This window comes from Pseudoliparis swirei, chromosome 10 (genome assembly GCF_029220125.1).
Source record: "Pseudoliparis swirei isolate HS2019 ecotype Mariana Trench chromosome 10, NWPU_hadal_v1, whole genome shotgun sequence".
NCBI classification, from domain to species: domain Eukaryota; kingdom Metazoa; phylum Chordata; class Actinopteri; order Perciformes; family Liparidae; genus Pseudoliparis; species Pseudoliparis swirei.
The window spans coordinates 5795710-5814581 of record NC_079397.1 but is presented as its reverse complement, the minus strand read 5'-3'; the positions used below and the strand labels follow the sequence as shown (position 1 = coordinate 5814581).

The 18872-nt window shown below is 44.1% G+C and overlaps 2 protein-coding genes and 1 long non-coding RNA gene across 9 annotated transcripts; 2 read left to right on the top strand and 1 right to left on the bottom strand.

The window, feature by feature from the left end:
- Nucleotides 1-2957: 2957 nt before the first annotated feature.
- On the top strand, nt 2958-6579 carry LOC130200608 (uncharacterized). The gene is made up of 2 exons (XR_008833048.1): nt 2958-3008; nt 6315-6579. It is a non-coding gene; the product is annotated as an uncharacterized LOC130200608 (long non-coding RNA).
- Nucleotides 6580-7533: 954 nt separating this feature from the next.
- On the bottom strand, nt 7534-8581 carry tnnt2c (troponin T2c, cardiac). Of its 6 annotated transcripts, none has more exons than XM_056425016.1 (2): nt 8367-8581; nt 7534-8261 (listed from the first exon to the last, which is right to left on the bottom strand). In XM_056425016.1, exons 1-2 carry the CDS (start codon nt 8579-8581, stop codon nt 7769-7771), a joined length of 708 nt encoding a protein of 235 aa, XP_056280991.1. In that variant the 3' UTR covers nt 7534-7768. The 6 variants fall into 6 exon arrangements, with proteins under 6 accessions (XP_056280991.1, XP_056280986.1, XP_056280987.1 ...); XM_056425011.1 differs by having other exon boundaries at nt 7534-8497; nt 8561-8581; XM_056425012.1 differs by having other exon boundaries at nt 7534-8491; nt 8561-8581.
- A 2292-nt stretch (nt 8582-10873) lies between these two features.
- rps16 (ribosomal protein S16) lies at nt 10874-13249 on the top strand. 2 transcript variants are annotated; one of them, XM_056424857.1, is made up of 5 exons: nt 10874-10900; nt 10990-11041; nt 11565-11666; nt 12065-12316; nt 13061-13249. In XM_056424857.1, the coding sequence occupies exons 2-5, from the start codon at nt 10994-10996 to the stop codon at nt 13100-13102; spliced, it is 444 nt and encodes a 147-aa protein (XP_056280832.1). In that variant the 5' UTR covers nt 10874-10900; nt 10990-10993; the 3' UTR covers nt 13103-13249. The 2 variants fall into 2 exon arrangements, with proteins under 2 accessions (XP_056280832.1, XP_056280833.1); XM_056424858.1 differs by lacking the exon at nt 10874-10900 and having other exon boundaries at nt 10907-11041; nt 12065-12161; nt 12269-12316.
- The last annotated feature ends 5623 nt before the right edge of the window (nt 13250-18872 follow it).

Here is an 18872-nt window from a genome sequence, read left to right as displayed (position 1 = left end):
AATCAAATAAACTATGTTTATCTAGTGGCCTATCATTTGCTGCAGATTCCTTATTTATTTATTCATTTACTTCAGACTCATGAGTGCATATAGCAACAAACACAAACACAATATATATAATACCCAGCTATAATGATTGCAGTTAAAAAGTCACTTGTGGTTATTAAGAACATACAGACGCTTGTTCCAATGTTTCCAGAAACAAGAAAAATACTTCGTATCACTCTGTGTTGGCTCAGTTAAAGCTTTTATAATCACATTTCCTGAGTCATTTTATCGACATTTAAATGTATATATAAAATTCCTCAATACAGCGTGGGAAGTTGGAATATTACGAGTCAGAAACATATGACTTGAGCAAAATTCTGAAAGCATCACTAAATGCCACCTGAATCTTTTTCATTGTTGTTTTATTATAACTGCACCACAGGTGGGAGGAGTCGAGTACACTCAAAAAAACGATTCAAGCCCTTCTTTGAGGTGACACATTTAAATATTGTTTGATACATTTAAATAAATCAATTACAAAACGAAGATATTTATATTGAATGGGTGTAACACAAAATGTAGGAATACTTTCATTTATTAGATTTATTTAGGTTAGATGGTGTGCATATCAACTCAAAATAAATGTGTTTCATTGAGGACTACCCTTTGCGCATGCGCCAGCTGAAAATCAGTTGTTTGCATGAGGTGAAAACACTTTCAGGGCTGTACGGTGGTGTAGTGGCTAGCACCGTCGCCTCAAAGCCAAAGGTCTGTGGGTTCAATTCCCAGTAGGGGCGTTCCTTCTGTGTGTAGTTTGCATATTTTTTTAGTTAGTTAGTTTATATTTTGAGTTGGACAAACACAAATTAATTTAATTTAATGAACATCGTTATTTTATTTTAGATGTATTTGATACAAATGAGTTGGACTAACTTAATTACATTTTATTGCACTGATGTGCTAAATTTGAGTTGGAGTTGCATATAATTATTGGATGGAAAACCTGCCAACAATTTAATTGAGTTCATCCAATGAGTCATTTCTTTGAGTGTAGGCTGTATGGAGAGCAGTTTTAAGATCTTCTGTATATGACATTTACGTGCCAGCTTTACTATATTGGCTTTTGCATAAAGTTTCCAACACTGCCGCTGCACATCGTCGTCATCACTTAGGTCGTTCCTGATGACCCAAATCTCAAAGTGCACCACATTAAGCTCCTGGTCTCCCATACAGGGAATGTAGCTTCTGATCCTCCTTGGTTTTAGCTATCATTATAACACTATTTTTAAAGTTGAATGTGATATCATAGTGCACACCATACCTCTTTTTCCCAACCAAACATCCTGTATTACACTCTTTTAACGTTTTTAGAAAGGTCATCCATTAAAAAGAGCAGGTGCCAGTATTCATCTTGTCTGGCGCCATTGGTCACTAGGAAGGGTGCAGATACACGTGCAATTTGACAAACAATTTAGAATGATTTATTCGATCAAAAACTTGTGATGCATCCAGTGTTGTGCACCGACAGATATGCTAGAGAGGTTCATGTCATTTATGTTCGCTTTCTCTCATTCAGGCTTCCTGATTGTTTTCACCTGTCATCACACCTGTCTCCTATGCTCATCAGTGTCAGCCCCGCCCCTGATTGGTCCCACCTGTGTCTTGTTACCATGTGCTTAAATTCCCCTGTCTCCCAGTGTTCCTTGTCAGTTCGTCTGGTCTTTTGCCATGATCAGGTCGGGTTATGTTATGCTCTTGAAAAGTTTTGATCCTCACTACGTGGCGCTTTCATTTGTTCACTGCAGAACCGAAAAATAAAGTACTTACAAATACTTTATCTCTGTCTCCCGGCTCGTGCAATTGGGTCCTACTTCCTAAGTGTCTGAGGTCGTAACAGAACGAACTGACCACATTATGGACCCAGCCGACCCAAGAACGCTTCACGCCGCTCTGTCGGTACAGGGCGTGACGATTTTTCATCACGAGGAAAAACTGGACAAAGTCAGCCGGGAAATACAAGAGCTGAGAGGACGCCAGGCTGGGGTTCAGGAAGAATTATCTACACAGATGCAACAACTGGTTGCCCAAATGAATAATTTTTTCACTCATCAACAGACTGCTCCTCCGGTGACGTCATCCACAGCTGAGAATTTGCCTATCAATACTCCAGCTGACGACCCAGGTCAGGCTGTTTCCTCCCCATTACGGCTGGCTCTTCCGGAGAGATTTTCCGGAGACTCTTCGAATTGCAGAGCCTTTCTGGTACAGTGTGATCTGCATTTTCAACACAACCCAGCAGCTTTTTATCTGAGCATGGTAAAGTGGCGTTTATTGTGTCTCATTTAACGGGAAGAGCTGCAGCCTGGGCTACTGCAGAATGGTCTAGAGACACCGAACTATGTTACTCATTGGCCGATTTCATAGAGACTATGAGGCGCATTTTGACCACTCATCGCCTGCTACGGAGGCCAGCAGAAGACTGTTTCAAATACGTCAGCTCAACCGTCAGGTGGTTGATTATGCCATCGAGTTTCGTACAGCAGCATCGGACAGCGGATGGAATGTTCCGGCTCTTCGTGACGCCTTCATGACAGGACTTTCGGAACCGATAAAGGACCAGCTGGCTCCACTGGAGACACCCCGGATCTGGAATCCTCATCGCTGTGGCCATCCGGATCGATAACCGTCTTGGGAAAGAGAGAGGAGCGTCGACGCAACCGAGATGTTATTCCCAGCTTCCAGAATTCGCCTCGGAGGGTCGCCGCCAGCGGAGGATTTCCAGCTCATGTTACCGGACCATCAGAGGACTACACTTCCGAATGACTCCGGTGAACCCATGCAGCTTGGAAGAACCAGGCTTTCTCTGGAGGAGAGGCAGCGCCGTCTGGGAGGTTGCTGTTTCTACTGCGGCCAGCCGGGTCATCAACTCGCCGTGCCGGGAAAGATCGTGCTCACCAGTCAAAAGGAGAGCGCTGGTGAGCAAGTTTCCCGCAGACTTCCCTCCTCGACCTGTTACTCAGGTAGACATTTGTATTAACAATCAGACCATTGACCAGGGTGTGTTAATAGACTCAGGGGCTGACGAAAGCCTTATAGACTGGGGCCTAGTCAAACAGCTAAAGATAAAAACTGTCCCGCTATCTCATCCTGTTAGTGCCAGTGCCTTAGACGGCCGCTTGTTGTTCACAGTTACCCATTGCACTGAGCCCATACGGATTACTATAAATAAGGACCATACCGAGAGCATGCAATTTCATATTTTTGAGTCGAATCAGTACCCGATTATTTTGGGGTTTCCTTGGCTGAAGATCCACAATCCTCACATAGACTGGCCTTCAGGAAAGTTAAGGAATGGGGAGAGGATTGTAAGGGCAGGTGTAAACTTTCGCAACCTGTTAATGCACCAACAGACTCTAGTAGGATCATTATAGATCACCCTGACTATCCTGATCTACAGAAGGTACCTTCCTGTTACCATGATTTAAAAGAAGCTTTTAACAAGTCTAAAGCCTTGTCGCTACCTCCTCACCGAGATTTTGACTATCCCATTGATCTCGTCGGAGCCCCCATTCCCAAGGGAGACTTTACTCGATTTCGAGACCTGAGAGAACAGCAATGGATGAATACATCTCCTCTTCACTCAAATCAGGGATTATCCGTCCTTCATCGTCTCCAGCCGGGCGGGATTCTTTGTGGAAAGAAAGACGGGTCTCTGAGACCTTGCATAGACTACAGTCCACTAAATGACATTACGGTGAAGAACCGCTATCCTCTGCCACTCATGTCATCTGCTTTTGAACTGCTTCAAACGGCCAAGATATTCACCAAGTTGGATTTAAGAAATGCATATCACTTGGTTAGAATAAAACAAGGGGATGAGTGGAAGACTGGATTCAACACTCAGAATGGTCACTATGAGTACTTGGTAATGCCTTTTGGACTGTGCAATGCACCGCTGTTTTCAAGCTTTTGTGAATGAGGTTTTATGGAATTCTTGAATATTTCAGTGTTTGTGTATCTGGATGACATACTGATTTTCTCCCCAGACGCTAAATCTCACGTTAACCATGTCCGCCAAGTTTTGCAGAAACTACTGGATAATCAGCTATATGTCAAGGCAGAGAAGTGCGAGTTCCACACAGAAGAGGTGTCTTTCTTAGGATACATAGTCTCACCTAATCATATCCAAATGGATCCTGCGAAAGTCAGTGCAGTATCCCAGTGGCCACACCAGACTCCAGGAAAAAGGTTCAGCAGTTCCTAGGATTTGCTAACTTCTATAGGAAGTTTATTAGGAATTTCAGTTCTGTTGCTGCTCCTCTGCATGTTCTGACTTCTCCTAAGGTTCCCTTCAAGTGGACCCCCCAGGCGGATCTTGCTTTTAAACTTCTCAGAGATAGATTCACATCAGCTCCCATACTCACCATTCCAGATCCCCAGCGCCAGTTTATGGTCGAGGTGGATGCTTCCAATGAGGGAATTGGAGGAGTACTGTCTCAACGTTCTGCAGAAGACAACAAGATGCATCCATGTGCTTACCTGTCGCGGAAGTTGACAACGGCAGAGCGGAATTATGACGTGGGAAACAAGGAATTGTTAGCTGTAAAAGCTGCCCTCGAGGAATGGAGACACTGGCTAGAGGGTGCAGAGCAACCGTTTTTAGTCTGGACAGATCACAAGAATCTAGAATATATAAGAAAGGCTAAGCGTCTCAACTCCCGTCAGGCCAGGTGGACACTTTTCTTTAGTAGATTCAACTTCACACTCTCTTTTCGTCCCGGGTCTCAGAATCAAAACCCGATGCTTTGTCTCGTCTTTACGATCCCGAACCACTTGCGGTAGAGCCCAAGACCATCCTTCCACTTAACCGGGTGATCGGAGCCTTTTCCTGGCAAGTGGAGTCAGACGTTAAAGAGGCAAATGTCATGAATCCAGCGCCTAGCGAGTGTCCCAACAATCTGCTGTTTGTTCCTGAGGCTCTTCACTCCAAGGTCATCCACTGGGCTCACTCATCTGTGCTTTCGTGCCATCCGGGAGTAGCAAGAACAATGTTCAGGATTCAACAACGTTTCTGGTGGCCATCCATGAAGAAAAATGTGGCCGAGTATGTAGCGGCTTGTCCGGTGTGTGCGTGTAATAAGACCTCATCTCAAGTTAAGATGGGCTTGCTCCAGCCGCTGCCGATTCCCCATCGTCCTTGGTCACACATTTCGATGGATTTTGTGACAGGATTTCCCTCATCCAGAGGCAAGACTACGGTTCTAACAGTGGTTGATCGATTTTCAAAGATGGCTCACTTCATCCCATTGACCAAGCTTCCCTCTGCCAAAGTCACCGCAGAGGTCATGATGAATCACGTGTTCAGGATCCATGGATTCCCTAATGACATTGTTTCCGACAGGGGTCCACAATTCATTTCCGCCTTCTGGAAAGAGTTTTGTCGACTCATAGGTGCCACCGTCAGCCTGTCATCAGGATATCACCCTCAGTCAAATGGACAGTCGGAGCGTCTGAACCAAGAACTAGAGACTACGCTACGTTGTCTCGTCTCCCGGAACCAGACCACCTGGAGTGACCACCTCACATGGGTCGAGGTTGCCCACAATACCCTTCCTACGGCGGCCACAGGTCTCTCTCCATTCCATTGTGTCAATGGTTTCCAGCCTCCACTTTTCCCTAACAACGAGGAAGAGGTGAGGGTTCCATCGGCACATGCCATGATCAGACGTTGTCGCAGAGTTTGGGCTGGTGCTCGCCAGTCTCTTCTCCAGTTCAGCTCGGATGAAGGCTGTTGCGGACGTTCATCGCAGGGTCGCTCCTCCTACAGTCCAGGCCAAAGGTTTGGCTCTCTACCAAAGACTTACCACTCCATGTCGCCTCAAAGAAACTGGCTCCGAGATTTGTGGGTCCGTTTCCAGTGTCCAGAGTCATCAACCCGGCGTCGACGCTTGCAACTCCCAGGACCTTGAGAGTGCACCCAACGTTTCACGTTAGTAAGATCAAGCCGGTGTGTGAGAGCACACTTGTTCCCGCCTCAAGCCCCTCCACCGCCCCAGTTCTTTGAAGGGGTGGCGTTTACAAGGTCCGTAAGCTACTGGAGGTCCGTAATAGGGGAGGGCAAGCAATTCCTGGTAGACTGGAAGGGTTACGGTCCTGAGGCTAGAAGCTGGATAGCTGCTTCATTTATCGTAGACAAGACTCTTATCCACGACTTTTACAATCAGCCTGGGCCATCAGGAGTTGGCCCTAGAGGGGGGGGTACTGTTGTGCACCGACAGATATGCTAGAGAGGTTCATGTCATTTATGTTCGCTTTCTCTCATTCAGGCTTCCTGATTGTTTTCACCTGTCATCACACCTGTCTCCTATGCTCATCAGTGTCAGCCCCGCCCCTGATTGGTCCCACCTGTGTCTTGTTACCATGTGCTTAAATTACCCTGTCTCCCAGTGTTCCTTGTCAGTTCGTCTGGTCTTTTGCCATGATCAGGTCGGGTTATGTTATGCTCTTGAAAAGTTTTTGATCCCTCACTACGTGAGCGCTTTCATTTTGTTCACTGCAGAACCGAAAAATAAAGTACTTACAAATACTTTATCTCTGTCTCCCGGGTCGTGCAATTGGGTCCTACTTCCTAAGTGTCTGAGGTCGTAACATCCAGTAAACACGTGTGGTTATATCTCCGGTATTTACGAACAACTTCCTTCAGTGCATATATACTGTATAAGTCCTATGTTTACTTGTAAAACCAGATGTCAGCGGCATCTTAATGGCTACCTTAACTTCTTTCCAGAAATCAAAGACATTATTCTGTAGAAACTTTTTTGGCCATGGAGTTTGTCCTCGTGGCCTAGCACAGCATATTGAAATATGTATTGTGTTCACACGCTGGACCATGTCTTGCTTTAAGATTCCTTATTGAATTGATGAAAACAAATATTGAATAAAATCCGATGAAGGAAGTTTGATTTGAATCATTGTTTACCAGCCAGAGAGCAGTGTGTGCATTGAGGGCAAACACAGCCATAACTTAGCCATTAATGATCCAACCGATGTTGAGTTTCAGATCAATTATTTGAATTATCTCCTAATTATTCCATTCAAAGTCTGAGGTTTGATTTTTTTTCTGTTATTGCAAGAGAAAGAAATGGAAACCCGAGTCTTGCTAATTACGGTTGCATCAATCCCCACTTTGCTGCTCACTCTGCGGGCTCTTCGGGTCGCGACCTGTCGGTCAACAGTTGGGGCTTTTTTGATAGAAATACCAGAGGTCTAAATTAGTCTCCTCAAAAAGTCACCTGTTCGTAACACAGCTGTTCCTACGTGACGTAATTCAATGAAGTATACCAACAACAACAAAAACAAAAACAACAATACAAAGTTAACATTTCTATTTTGAGAGCTGCACCCTTTTTCAAAAACGATGACACGTTTGCAGAGGTTTATTGGGTATAAATAGAAGAGCAGAGTAAACTGCATTCCTTGAGTGAGAATGACATGGATTTCAAAAGTGGGCGTCAAAAATATTACATTTTGTTTTAAAGACTTTTAAACTCTTTGATCACACATTTGAGAAAATATGACAACACCACCACACATCCGGTTTAATAAAGTCTCCAACGAAACCACGAGTGAACACCGACAACATTAAGAGCAATCAGATATTTCAAGATGTTATGGATTAACTTTCATGATTTCCGTCACACACACAAACACACACACACACACACACACACATGTTGCCATGACGTAAGTGTTGTGATATACAGTCCAGTTGCGCCTGAGCTCACTTCCAGGAGCCGGACTTGCCCTTGGCCCCGCGGGAAGTCTTGGATGCTTTGGAGCCCCTCTGGTGGTCGCTGACTCGGTTCCGCAGCACGTAGATGTCGTACTTCTGCCTCTTCAGCTTCTCGGCCATCTCAAACTTCTGCGCGTGCAGCTGGTGGAGCCACTGCCACAGCCCCTGCGCCTTGTCCGCCAGCTTCTCCTGGTTCAGGTGGTCGATGTTGAGCGGCTTCCGGCGCTCCATCAGCGCCTTCTTCTTCTCCTCGCGCGCGGTCAGCTTCTTGCCCTTCTTCTGGTCCACCTTCTGCAGGTATCCGCCGAACGACTTGTTGGTGAAGGTCTTCTTCTTCTTCGCCTCCTCGTCCGCGCGCAACTTCGCCGACTCCTCCTCGCGCCTCGCCCTCTCCTCGGCCAGACGCGTTTGGCGCTCGCGCTCCTGCTCGGCGCGCACGCGCTGCTGCTCCGCTCGGTCGGAGCGGCGGTTCTCGATGCGGCTGCGCAGCGCCACCAGCTCTTCCTCCTCCTTGTGGCGCGTGGAGAAGTGCGACTCGATCAGCGTCTGTAGGTCGTTGAAATCCTTCTCCAGGCGCTTCCGGTGCAGGTCGTCGAAATCCACCTTCTCGCCATCGGGGAGCTTCGGAGGAGCGATATTTGGCACATAAATGGTCTTGGGCCGCCACTTGGAGTCCTCCTCCTCTACCTGCTTTTCTGTCTTCTCCTCTTCCTCCTCCTCTGGCTCCTGCTCCTCTTCATTTTCTTCCTCTTCTTCTTCCTCCTGCTCGTACTCCTCCACTATTTCCTCAGTGTCTGACATGATGGACATAAAGCTGGGAAGAGATGACTTGGGCCAGCAGCTTGAGGGGGTTTTAAGGGGTTTGCCATTTCTACCATGTGACCTCCGAGGTCTCCAGAGTGGGGGTCAGCAGCAGGGTGGACGTTGAGACAGATGGAGTATATAGTCTATTTTCTCCTCACCAAACCTTAACCCTCCCCCCTCCTGGTCTGACCCTGCAGAGCCTCCTCATTCCTTTGTAAGGGCAAGATGATGAGAGACTATTTCAGATACACAACAGATGCACACACACACACACACACACACATACACACACTCGTGTTTTCCAGTCCCACGTAGCAAACACGCAGTGTCTCCCGGAAACAAATGACACCCATACTTGTAAAAAGGCCCTATGAGGCCTCTGACGCTGAGAGGAGACAGTGACGTGGAGGCTGAGGATGAATGGAGAACGACGCACTTCAACTATAGTCTGCAGATATTTCACGCGGTGCAGTTTGGGGTACTTGCTAATCCGCCGTGATGGTTTAAAAGCCACCGGGTGCTTGGAGGAGTTCCATTAGAGCACATTGCGATCTCTTTAAGTGCATCAGAGCCGGTGAGGATTTTAGTTACGGGAAGTTACAGCTGTCACATTCTCCAAAATGAGCCAGTGCCTTGACAAAGTAACAAAGTAACATGTTATATATGTGGTTCAAAGAAACAACCTTATAAAGAGGATATTTGTCTTAATTATGTGTCTGTTTTATGTCTGTCTGTGTTTATATATATATATATATATACAAATGTCTCTATATATATATACAGACATAAAACAGACAAATAATATATATATAAATATATATATAAATAAATAATATATTTTTATATATATAAAGTTTTTGTTTTAGCAATCAGTCAGTGAATGTAAATATTGGTATTTGTGTTGTAGATGAGGTGCACATTATCTCCAGGGGGTTCGGTTCCAGTCTTAAAATACGTCCTCTGGGAATCCGAGTGAGGATGGGTTAATTGTGGCCTTCAAAGACGTCCCTTGTCTCGGCCCAGAGTGGACTGAACCCCATGGAACATGCCAATGCACAACAGCAGGTGGTCCCAATAAACTTGGTTGCTGGTGGCGGGGGACAACTGTGTCCATCAGCGAAGAGAGGCAACAAAGGCTATAAATACAGCCACATCCTGTTGCTGTTTAACGCAGTCCGCAATAAACAAATAGAGTGATGCAGGGAAACGAAATGCACATTTAAAAACAAAAAAGTGCTGCAGAAGTTGACGTCTCCATCAAGATGAAGAAATGATTAGAAAACAAAATGGGGAAATCTACAATAGGATCTGATAAATAAACAATGTAAGAGTACTTTACAGTATATTTGGTATTTAAGTGTCAATCTTTGTAGTAAATTCAACCTTTTATTAAATTGTAAATGGCAAATGGACTTTTATTTGTGTAGCGCTTCTCGACATATCAGACTTCATTGACACATTCATACACTGATGATTTGGGGTCAAGTGTCGTGCCCACAACGACTGGATGAGCGGGGGATCAAACCCTCAACAACCCACTCCATCACTGAGGCCCAACACAGGAAGTCTGTGTTTCATGGAAAGAACCAGTTCTGCTCAGACATGCAGGCAACATGGGGAAACAGGGACCTCATCTGGTCAATACTTGCAGAACAGTGAAGTTTATTTCCACCAGTTTACAGAAAACGTGTAAAATATGTAATGTGGCACTGAAAACTAAGTCTGGAGACGTTCATTTGAGTTCTGTTAGTTGTGTTGATGAGTTTTCTTAAATATATCCGCTCCATTCATATTGGCATAAATAAGTATTAGGCTACTTATTATTTAGGTTTGGGAACTTTATTTTGCATTTATAATGTTGTTTCACAAACAATCTCAAAATTAACCTCCAACGTTTACCCTCCAGAACATTCATATGTAATAAATTCTTTAAAATGTAAAATTAAATTATAATATGGGGAGAAATGCTGCTTGGAGCCTACTTTTTTTATTTCTACGCCCACACAACCTAGTTGTGAAAGTCAGATTGAACTGTAATTGTATTTATTTTATATTTACAAACCAAAATAAACTGATTCTTCCAATTTGATTGAAAATACATTTTGGAAAAAAGTTCCGCATTGAAGAATCATTTTTGAACACCACTTTTGGCTCCCGCTGCTTTCCTCACAGACGCCGCTTCAAACGTAAAATGGAGGTAGAAGAACTGTCGCAAAACCTACCACAAAGCAGGTCTGAAGTGTCGTGCAATAGCCCCTGATCTTCGGCGCGTGAAACCCCGTTCGTTCTCTCCGTACGGCACCCTAGCTGAAGACGGTATGTTTGTCAGCCCGATCCGAATATAGAGTAGAAAGTATACGTATTCACTGGTTTCTAGAATAACGCTGGTTGTTTGTGTGCTTCAGAAACATGCCAGCCAAAGGTCCTTTGCAGTCGGTCCAGGTCTTCGGACGTAAAGTAAGTAAAATAAAGAGTGTATTCCACATGTGATGTTGCTAAAGTAGCTAACGTGGTGCGTTGGTGTGTCGCTTTAACACCGTGTTACGGAGGCCTGTGTTTCTGTAGACGTGACGAAAAATTGGGTGAAGCTCTATTAATGTTGTACGTGACCATAAAGCACATGTGAGATCATGATGTGTTTGCTGGATTAAGAACCGGCCGGTTTAGCTACCTAGCGTCACCGGATCGGAGCTGTGGTTTATAGCTAGCCTGGTAGCTCGCACTGATTGTGCTATAGCTACTCTAACATGTCACCGTTAATTTAACTACAAGTCTACAAACAAAACAACACATTTTGACTTAATTTACAAACCCAGCAACCCAAATACATCGACGTCACGTGGCTTGTTCACCTCTTAAACCTAATGTGTGTATTGTAACGGGACGCTACGAGGGTTTTAACGTAATACACGTGCAGGTTAACCGCTACATGCATTTAACTTGCAGTTGTCTTTAACGTGATCTGACGCCTTTCTCATAGAAAACCGCCACAGCAGTTGCTCACTGCAAGAGGGGCAATGGCCTGATCAAGGTGAACGGCAGACCCCTGGACATGATCGAGCCTGCCACCCTCCAGTACAAGGTGAGACCCGATGAGAGGGTTAACCTCAGGGTACACATGGCTGATGGAGAGCAACGCATTCAACATGATGGGGACAGGTCCATGAGCAAAGCAGCATGACATGGGTGCCAGTTGTGACCTGTACCCAACACGATGCATGTTAAGAATATACAAAGTGGTCTTTTTTTGCCTTTGGCCTAGCAACAATTTATTATTTGTATTGTAGATGATGGCATAAGTCCTGCAGTCCTTTGACTCTCGTAGGGATATTATATTGCTACAGAACACAGCATATTTTTTTAAGCAGCTTGTACTTTTAGTATTCTGCAAAATCACACATTCACACAGATCCTGGTCAATATGATTGTTTATCTTTTTTCTTTCTTAAATACATGGTTATAAATGATGTGTTCTTGTAGCTCCTGGAGCCAGTGCTGTTGCTGGGCAAGGAGCGTTTTGCTGGAGTTGACATCAGAGTCAGAGTGAAGGGTGGTGGACGTGTGGCACAGATCTATGGTAAAGCAGGGGTTATTATTTTTCTCAATGATTTGCTTGTCCCTTCATATTTATCCATCTTCAAAAAGTGTGACGATTTTCTGACATTTAATGTTGTTGTCTTCCAGCTATCCGTCAGGCCATCTCCAAATCCCTGGTTGCCTACTACCAGAAGTGTGAGTATTACATTGATTGCTGTTATGGTTTCAACCAAATCGAGCGTGGAAACGCATTTTTTGTTGTTTTATTTTTTATTTTACAGAACATTTTATTTCAGGTTGGCATATTTCTATTTGTGTAAACATGCTTTGCAAAAAAAGTGGTCCCCTGTAAGGTGATACGTTCACTAATAGTATCATTCATACATGGACATAAACTGATGCCACAGATCTGAGGACATCCTGGAGAGCTTAAAGTTTGTTAAATCAGGATATTTAAAATATGACTCGGGATATATTTCTAAAGCTTCATCATCAAAATTCACTTACAAAACCATCACGTCTCGGTTTGTGCTGTATTAAAGGTTTCAGCTGTGCTGAGCTTTAATGTTGAATCACAGGGAAGTTGTTTTGCATGTCATTTCAACACCACGGTGGGGACAGAAATCACTTCATTGATTGGTAGTCACGTTGTGTGTGTGTGGAACTTGAGCTGTCAATTTGTATCTTCATTAGTTTATTTTGTCATGTTTTTTGAGCAAATGACAAACAGTAGAAACTGACTTTGTTGTTCTAATATAAACCATCTGATCAGGGGATGCTTTCTTTTCACACTGTTTTCTTTAAGTTCTTGTAGCGTTACAAACGGTCCTTTGGGCGTGAACACCTGAAGTGACAGTGCAGTGTTTATTATACTTATGGTATTTTGTATTCCAACACTTGGATGGAGAATAACTCTTGAGTGTGCGTGTCCTTCTGCAGATGTGGACGAGGCGTCCAAGAAGGAGATCAAAGACATCCTGATCCAGTACGACAGGACCCTGCTGGTTGCCGATCCTCGTCGCTGCGAGTCCAAGAAGTTCGGTGGACCCGGAGCTCGTGCCCGCTACCAGAAGTCCTACCGTTAATCCCCCTGTACATTTTCTTAATAAATTGGAGGAACAAAACAAATGTCTTTTTTATTATTCATAATAATGTACAGACATCTTGCATCTGCTCCTTGGTGTTCAATGAGGGAAGTGAGTAAAGTTTGAAATGGCTCGCTTCAAAAGTACAACACATTTTGGAGTTATTTGTCCTGTTGACGGTACAGGAGTACATGTGTCTCAGATGTGAACCGTGATGGTTTTTCTTATGAATATATTAATTTACAGCATGAATTCATAAAGCATAATTCACTGTGGCTGAGGGAGGCCAAGGCTAACGGACTGTTTGATCTTGACCTCTGGACGAGGACCAGAGAAAGTTACAAGTGAATTCACAAATGAACAGTTCTGTACTGGCGGGTGTTAAGAGAGTTCTGTAAAACGTTCCACAGCATTAGGAATAATTAAACGGGTGTTACTCATCCCGCCAGGCACGTGCACAGATAGAGCCCTAGTGGTGCTCAAGCACCTGCCCTTTTGCCCTGGATGAGAAAAGTGCCCTTTCTGCTGGAGCCACATTTTTTCTTCATTGTCAGTATTTAAGAAATAAAGTTACTCTGTCAAGTTCCCCCAAATGTGTATGGATGTCTGTCGGGGCCCTCCCTCCTCCACTTAGAGCGCAGTAAATGCAAGAAAAAACAACACTTGTAATAACTATACTTACTAATTGAGAATGAGGTCATGCCAGGAAATATCAGACTTCCGTGAAAACGTTATAATGCCTCAGTCTGATATTTCACGGCATGACCTCACTCTGGGTTAGTAAGTAGTTATTACAAGTGTTGTTTTTTCTTGCATTTACTCTTTTCATCCGAGCGGTCGAGGTTAGTAAGTCGTTTATTATATGGCATTTTTTCGCTCCTAATGTTTTGTAAATAAAAACAAATTGTAATATGTCATTTTGTTCAGCTCTCATGTCTTCTCACGACACGATGTGTTTCAGGTGTTTCCTAGCAACCAATTACTAAACTTCAAGTTACAATGATCAATAGAAAAATCATTTTGCCGATGGGTGCCCTTTTGGGGGGGTTTGAGCACCTGCCCCCCAAAATGTCTGCATGTGCCTGTATATATATATGTATATTTATAAATATATATATATATATATATACATAGGCACGTGCACAGATAGAGCCCTCATGGTGCTCAAGCACGTGCCCCTTTTCCCATGATGAGAAAAGTGCCCTTTCTGTATTCATGTCAAATACACATTATTGTGGTCGTCATGCTCCGGTTTATTTTTTCTGTTTTTTAGATGTGAGACGGGAGCTGTTCTTCCAGAAAGCCCGTCGGCCCAAAGATGAACGTTACGATTAAAGTCTCCGTTTGATTCCTTCTACAGGTTGGAACCGACATGCCACGTTCAACGAGTCCAGAAGGCCGAGCCCTGAGTCCGGCTGCTGGGAGGCGAGGAGCTTCCAGACGGACTCTCCAGGAGCTGCTGGACGAGGTGCCGGCTCATGTCTCCTGTCCTCAGCCTCCAGAGGACGTCCATTCATGCTGCCGAGGTCCAGCGGTTGTGGAGACGTCCTCCTCCATGTTGTCTGTTCTTTGGTTTTGTTTCAATGTTCTCCATCCAGTTAGGAGTTTGGTATAAAAGCATCATTTCATATACTGCCGGGTTCTGTTACTTCCTCTCCTATTTTCTATTTTTGTCAATGAAAATCTTGTAAATAGAAATGATGCATTGCTTTAGTTGGATTATTTAGAGCAGGGGTCTCAGACTCGCGGCCCACGGGCCAATTGCGGCCCGCGGAACGATATTTTGTGGCCCCTTGCCTGAAATCAAAGCTTGGTGTTAGTGCGGCCTGCGCGTTTTTTTCTCACATGCATCTGGGCGTTTTTTTTTTTTTAAACTTGTGGGCTACCATAGCTCAGGCTCGTGACAACAACGCGAATTAGCAATTGGTCACTTGTAACATATTTCGGGACTGTCACCCAGTGCTATACGGTTTTTTTCACCCAGCCCCAGTCATGTCTTTTTCTAAACCTGCTGTGAAGAGAAAAGTTGGCGATGAGCACAGACAATTTCAGGAGAAGTGGGAGACGGAATATTTTTTTGTTGAGCACAGGGGCATCCCAACGTGTCTAATATGCACGGATAAAGTTGCGGTGCACAAGGAGTATAATATCAGACGGCATTACTCAACTAAACATGCTGAGGAGTATGCAAAATACCTGGGAGATGAGCGAGAGGACCGGGTCGCCAGACTTAAAACATGTCTACTGAGGCAACAAGATTTTTTTCAAGAAAGCAAGCAAAGAGAGTGATGCGGCTGTCAAAGCTAGTTACGTGGTGAGTGAGATGATCGCTAAGGCAGGAAAGCCATTCAAAGACGGCGAGTTCATCAAACAGTGCATGTTACAGGCTGCAAGTATAGTCTGCCCGGGAAAAGGGACAGTTTAGTAATATTAGCATTTCAGCCAACACAGTGGCAGAGCGCATTTCTGACATGTCAGGAAACATTTACGATCAACTGCGTGAGAAAGCTAAACATTTCCATTCATTCTCACTCGCTCTTGATGAGAGCACAGACGTCACTGACACTGCGCAGCTCGCAATATATGTCCGTGGTGTTGATGATAATTTTGAAGTGACGGAGGAGTTGCTCACAATGATTCCAATGCATGGCCAGACCACCGGTCAGGAAATATTCCGCCAGCTGTGTGATTCCATTGTGGATGCCGGCTTACTATGGAAGCGTTTTGCTGGAATAACAACTGACGGAGCGCCATCAATGACAGGGAGGAAAAATGGACTGGTGGCACTTGTTAAAAAAAACTGGAAGAGGAGGGTGTGGAAGAGGCCATTACTCTGCACTGCATTATCCACCAGCAGGCCCTTTGCAGCAAATGCCTGAAGTTTGACAATGTGATGTTTGACGTTGTGAAATTCATCAACCATATCAGATCCAGGGGTTTAAAGCACCGGCAGTTTCACGCTTTTTTGGAGGAAATAGATTCAGCATATGAGGACGTGCTCTACTTCACCGAGGTACATTGGCTTAGTAGGGGGAAGGTATTGAAGAGGTTTTTTGAGTTGAGAGCAGAAGTGAAAGCCTTCATGGAGAAGGATGGGATGACTGTTCCTGTACTAAGTGATCCCAAATGGCTAATGGACTTAGCTTTTCTGGTTGACATCACACAGGAGCTGAATGTACTTAATAAGAAGTTACAAGGCCAGGGCCAGCTTGTAAGTGCTGCATATGACAATGTCAGAGCATTCTCCACAAAAATTGTATTATGGAAAGCCCAGCTTTCCCAGACAAACCTCTGCCATTTCCCAGCATGCAAGGCACTCATGGTTTCAGGCACAACATTCAGTGGTGAGAAGTATGCTGATACCATTGGAAAGCTACAGGATGAATTTGACAACAGGTTTGCAGACTTCAAGACACACAGAGCCACTTTTCAAATTCTTGCTGACCCTTCTCTTTCGATGTGGAAGATGCCCCCTGTGCTTCAGATGGAGCTAATTGACCTGCAGTGCAATTCTGAACTCAAAGCCAAGTTCAGAGAGGTGAGTGGAAAAACAGACAAGCTTGGACAATTTTTGAGAGAATTGCCCCCCACCTTCCCTGAGCTTTCCAGGATGTTTAAGCGGATCATGTGCCTTTTTGGCAGCACCTATGTGTGAAAAGCTCTTCTCCACAATGAACTTTAATAAGTCAAAGTTCAGGTCCAAACTTAAAGATGACCATCTTAAAGCCATACTGAGGGTCTCAGTTGCTTCCTCCCTCAAGCCAAATGTGGATCAGCTGTGTGAGAGGAAGCGCTGCCAAGTCTCTGGCAGCAAGGAGTAGGAGGAAGTAAGTTAAGCTTATGTTCTGAAGAACCGTTCTTCTTCTGCACGTTCTGACTTATTATTAGTAAAGATTGAGAAGATTGGATCAGTTGTCAGTTTTTTTTGGAATACTTGAAACCCTTTTTTTGTGGAATACTTGATGCGGCCCAGCTTCACCCAGAGTCTACCTCCAGCGGCCCCCAGGTAAGTTGAGTTTGAGACCCCTGGGTTATGTGCTTCATTGCAAACTTCATAGAAATGAACCATGTTGTTTGTTTAAGTGCTTTGAAGCTGGTTGCAAACAGACCTTTGTACAAACGTGTTTTGCAGCTGTCACAAAGCTGAACATTCTTAGAGGACAGTTGGAGGGCTGCTCAGAAGACGTGAAAGACATGGTGCACCTTCTTCTCTCCTATTTTGATGAAAAGGAGGAGAACCTCTTCCACTATGTCGAAGAATCATGTCTGGCAGACGAAGTAGTAGTGGAAAGCTTGCCTGTCACACCATGCATCATTGTATGTGATAAGTTGAGATTCAGTTTTACTGAAGAAACCTCTAATATAAGGAAATATTGCATAACATACATAGTCTTGTTATGAAGTGCGATTGTGTTTCTTCCCCATCCAGTGGTATTGTCTTCTACATAAGAGTGTAATAGATCCTTTAAGTTAGACCTGTCAGCTTCTTTCCTGAAGCTTTACACTGACTCTTCTGCTGCAAAATAAATGAAATGGACCAGCAATCTTGAGCTGAAAAAAGTTTAGAAGAATACACATTTGTTCATTCGGTTATTGTTATTTATTTTTCAAAGCCTTTTACCAGCCCAGAATGGTGTTGTTGGCTAGCCGCGGCCCACACTTTGGGAATGGCTGTTCTAGGTCATTGAAGCTCAGTTTAACACCAGAAGGCAGTGAATGTTTCTCTGCTCGAGGACCAGGGTTGCCAGGTCTGTGTGACAAAACCAGCCCAATGGCCAATCAAAACCAGCCCAAAACCAGCCCAAAAACCAGCCCAATATCAGAACTCAAAATATGCCCGTGCCAAACCATATACACTGCTTTTAAAGTCCATGTCCATGTGTGTACGTGCTGATCTGGAGTCAGTTTTGTAGGATTTGGGTATAAATAAATTATTCCATTTAAAATATGGATTTTTATTTAAAGATATTCATGTAATTTGCATGCAAAATAGGTCTACCCGAACCAGCGGACAAGAAATTCAACCCACGGCAACACTTGAAAAGTAGCCCAATTCCGCGGGAAAACCGCGGACCTGGCAACACTGTCGAGGACTGCATCAATCTAACTTTGCCTTTGTTTCTGTTTTGAGGCTGCAGAGAGGATCCTCCCAATCCACAGTGAAGATGGTCAACATGCGAGTCCTCAAGCAGAACTTCCTGAACAGCTCAGCTTCCTGAACTGTGTGTCCGTGTTATGATCAAGTGGCTAATCTTTTCATGTTTATTCATGATATACCTTCATGTCCACATGCTGTTTCTTCAAGATCTCAACAATGCCTTGTGAGTATACGGTTAAGTTATTGGATCAGTGCAACCTGTTTATCAACGATGGTCTGTATCTTGATTTACAATAGGCATTATTTGATATTTCCATTGTAATTTACAATAAGTGAATGTTGACTGTAAAATCTATGCCAACCAATTGTAATACGTTGTACCATATTTTTTGCAACGGAACTTGGGCAACTGCTGGCCATTTACTTTGAACTTGGTAATAAAATACCGTAACTCATACAGTTGTACTGTGTTTATCTCTGAGAAAGACTGTAATTAGGTTTACAGTATAACTGCTGTTTTTTCAAAACATACCGTAATGTATTATACGTTGTCATTTTACTTTTTACG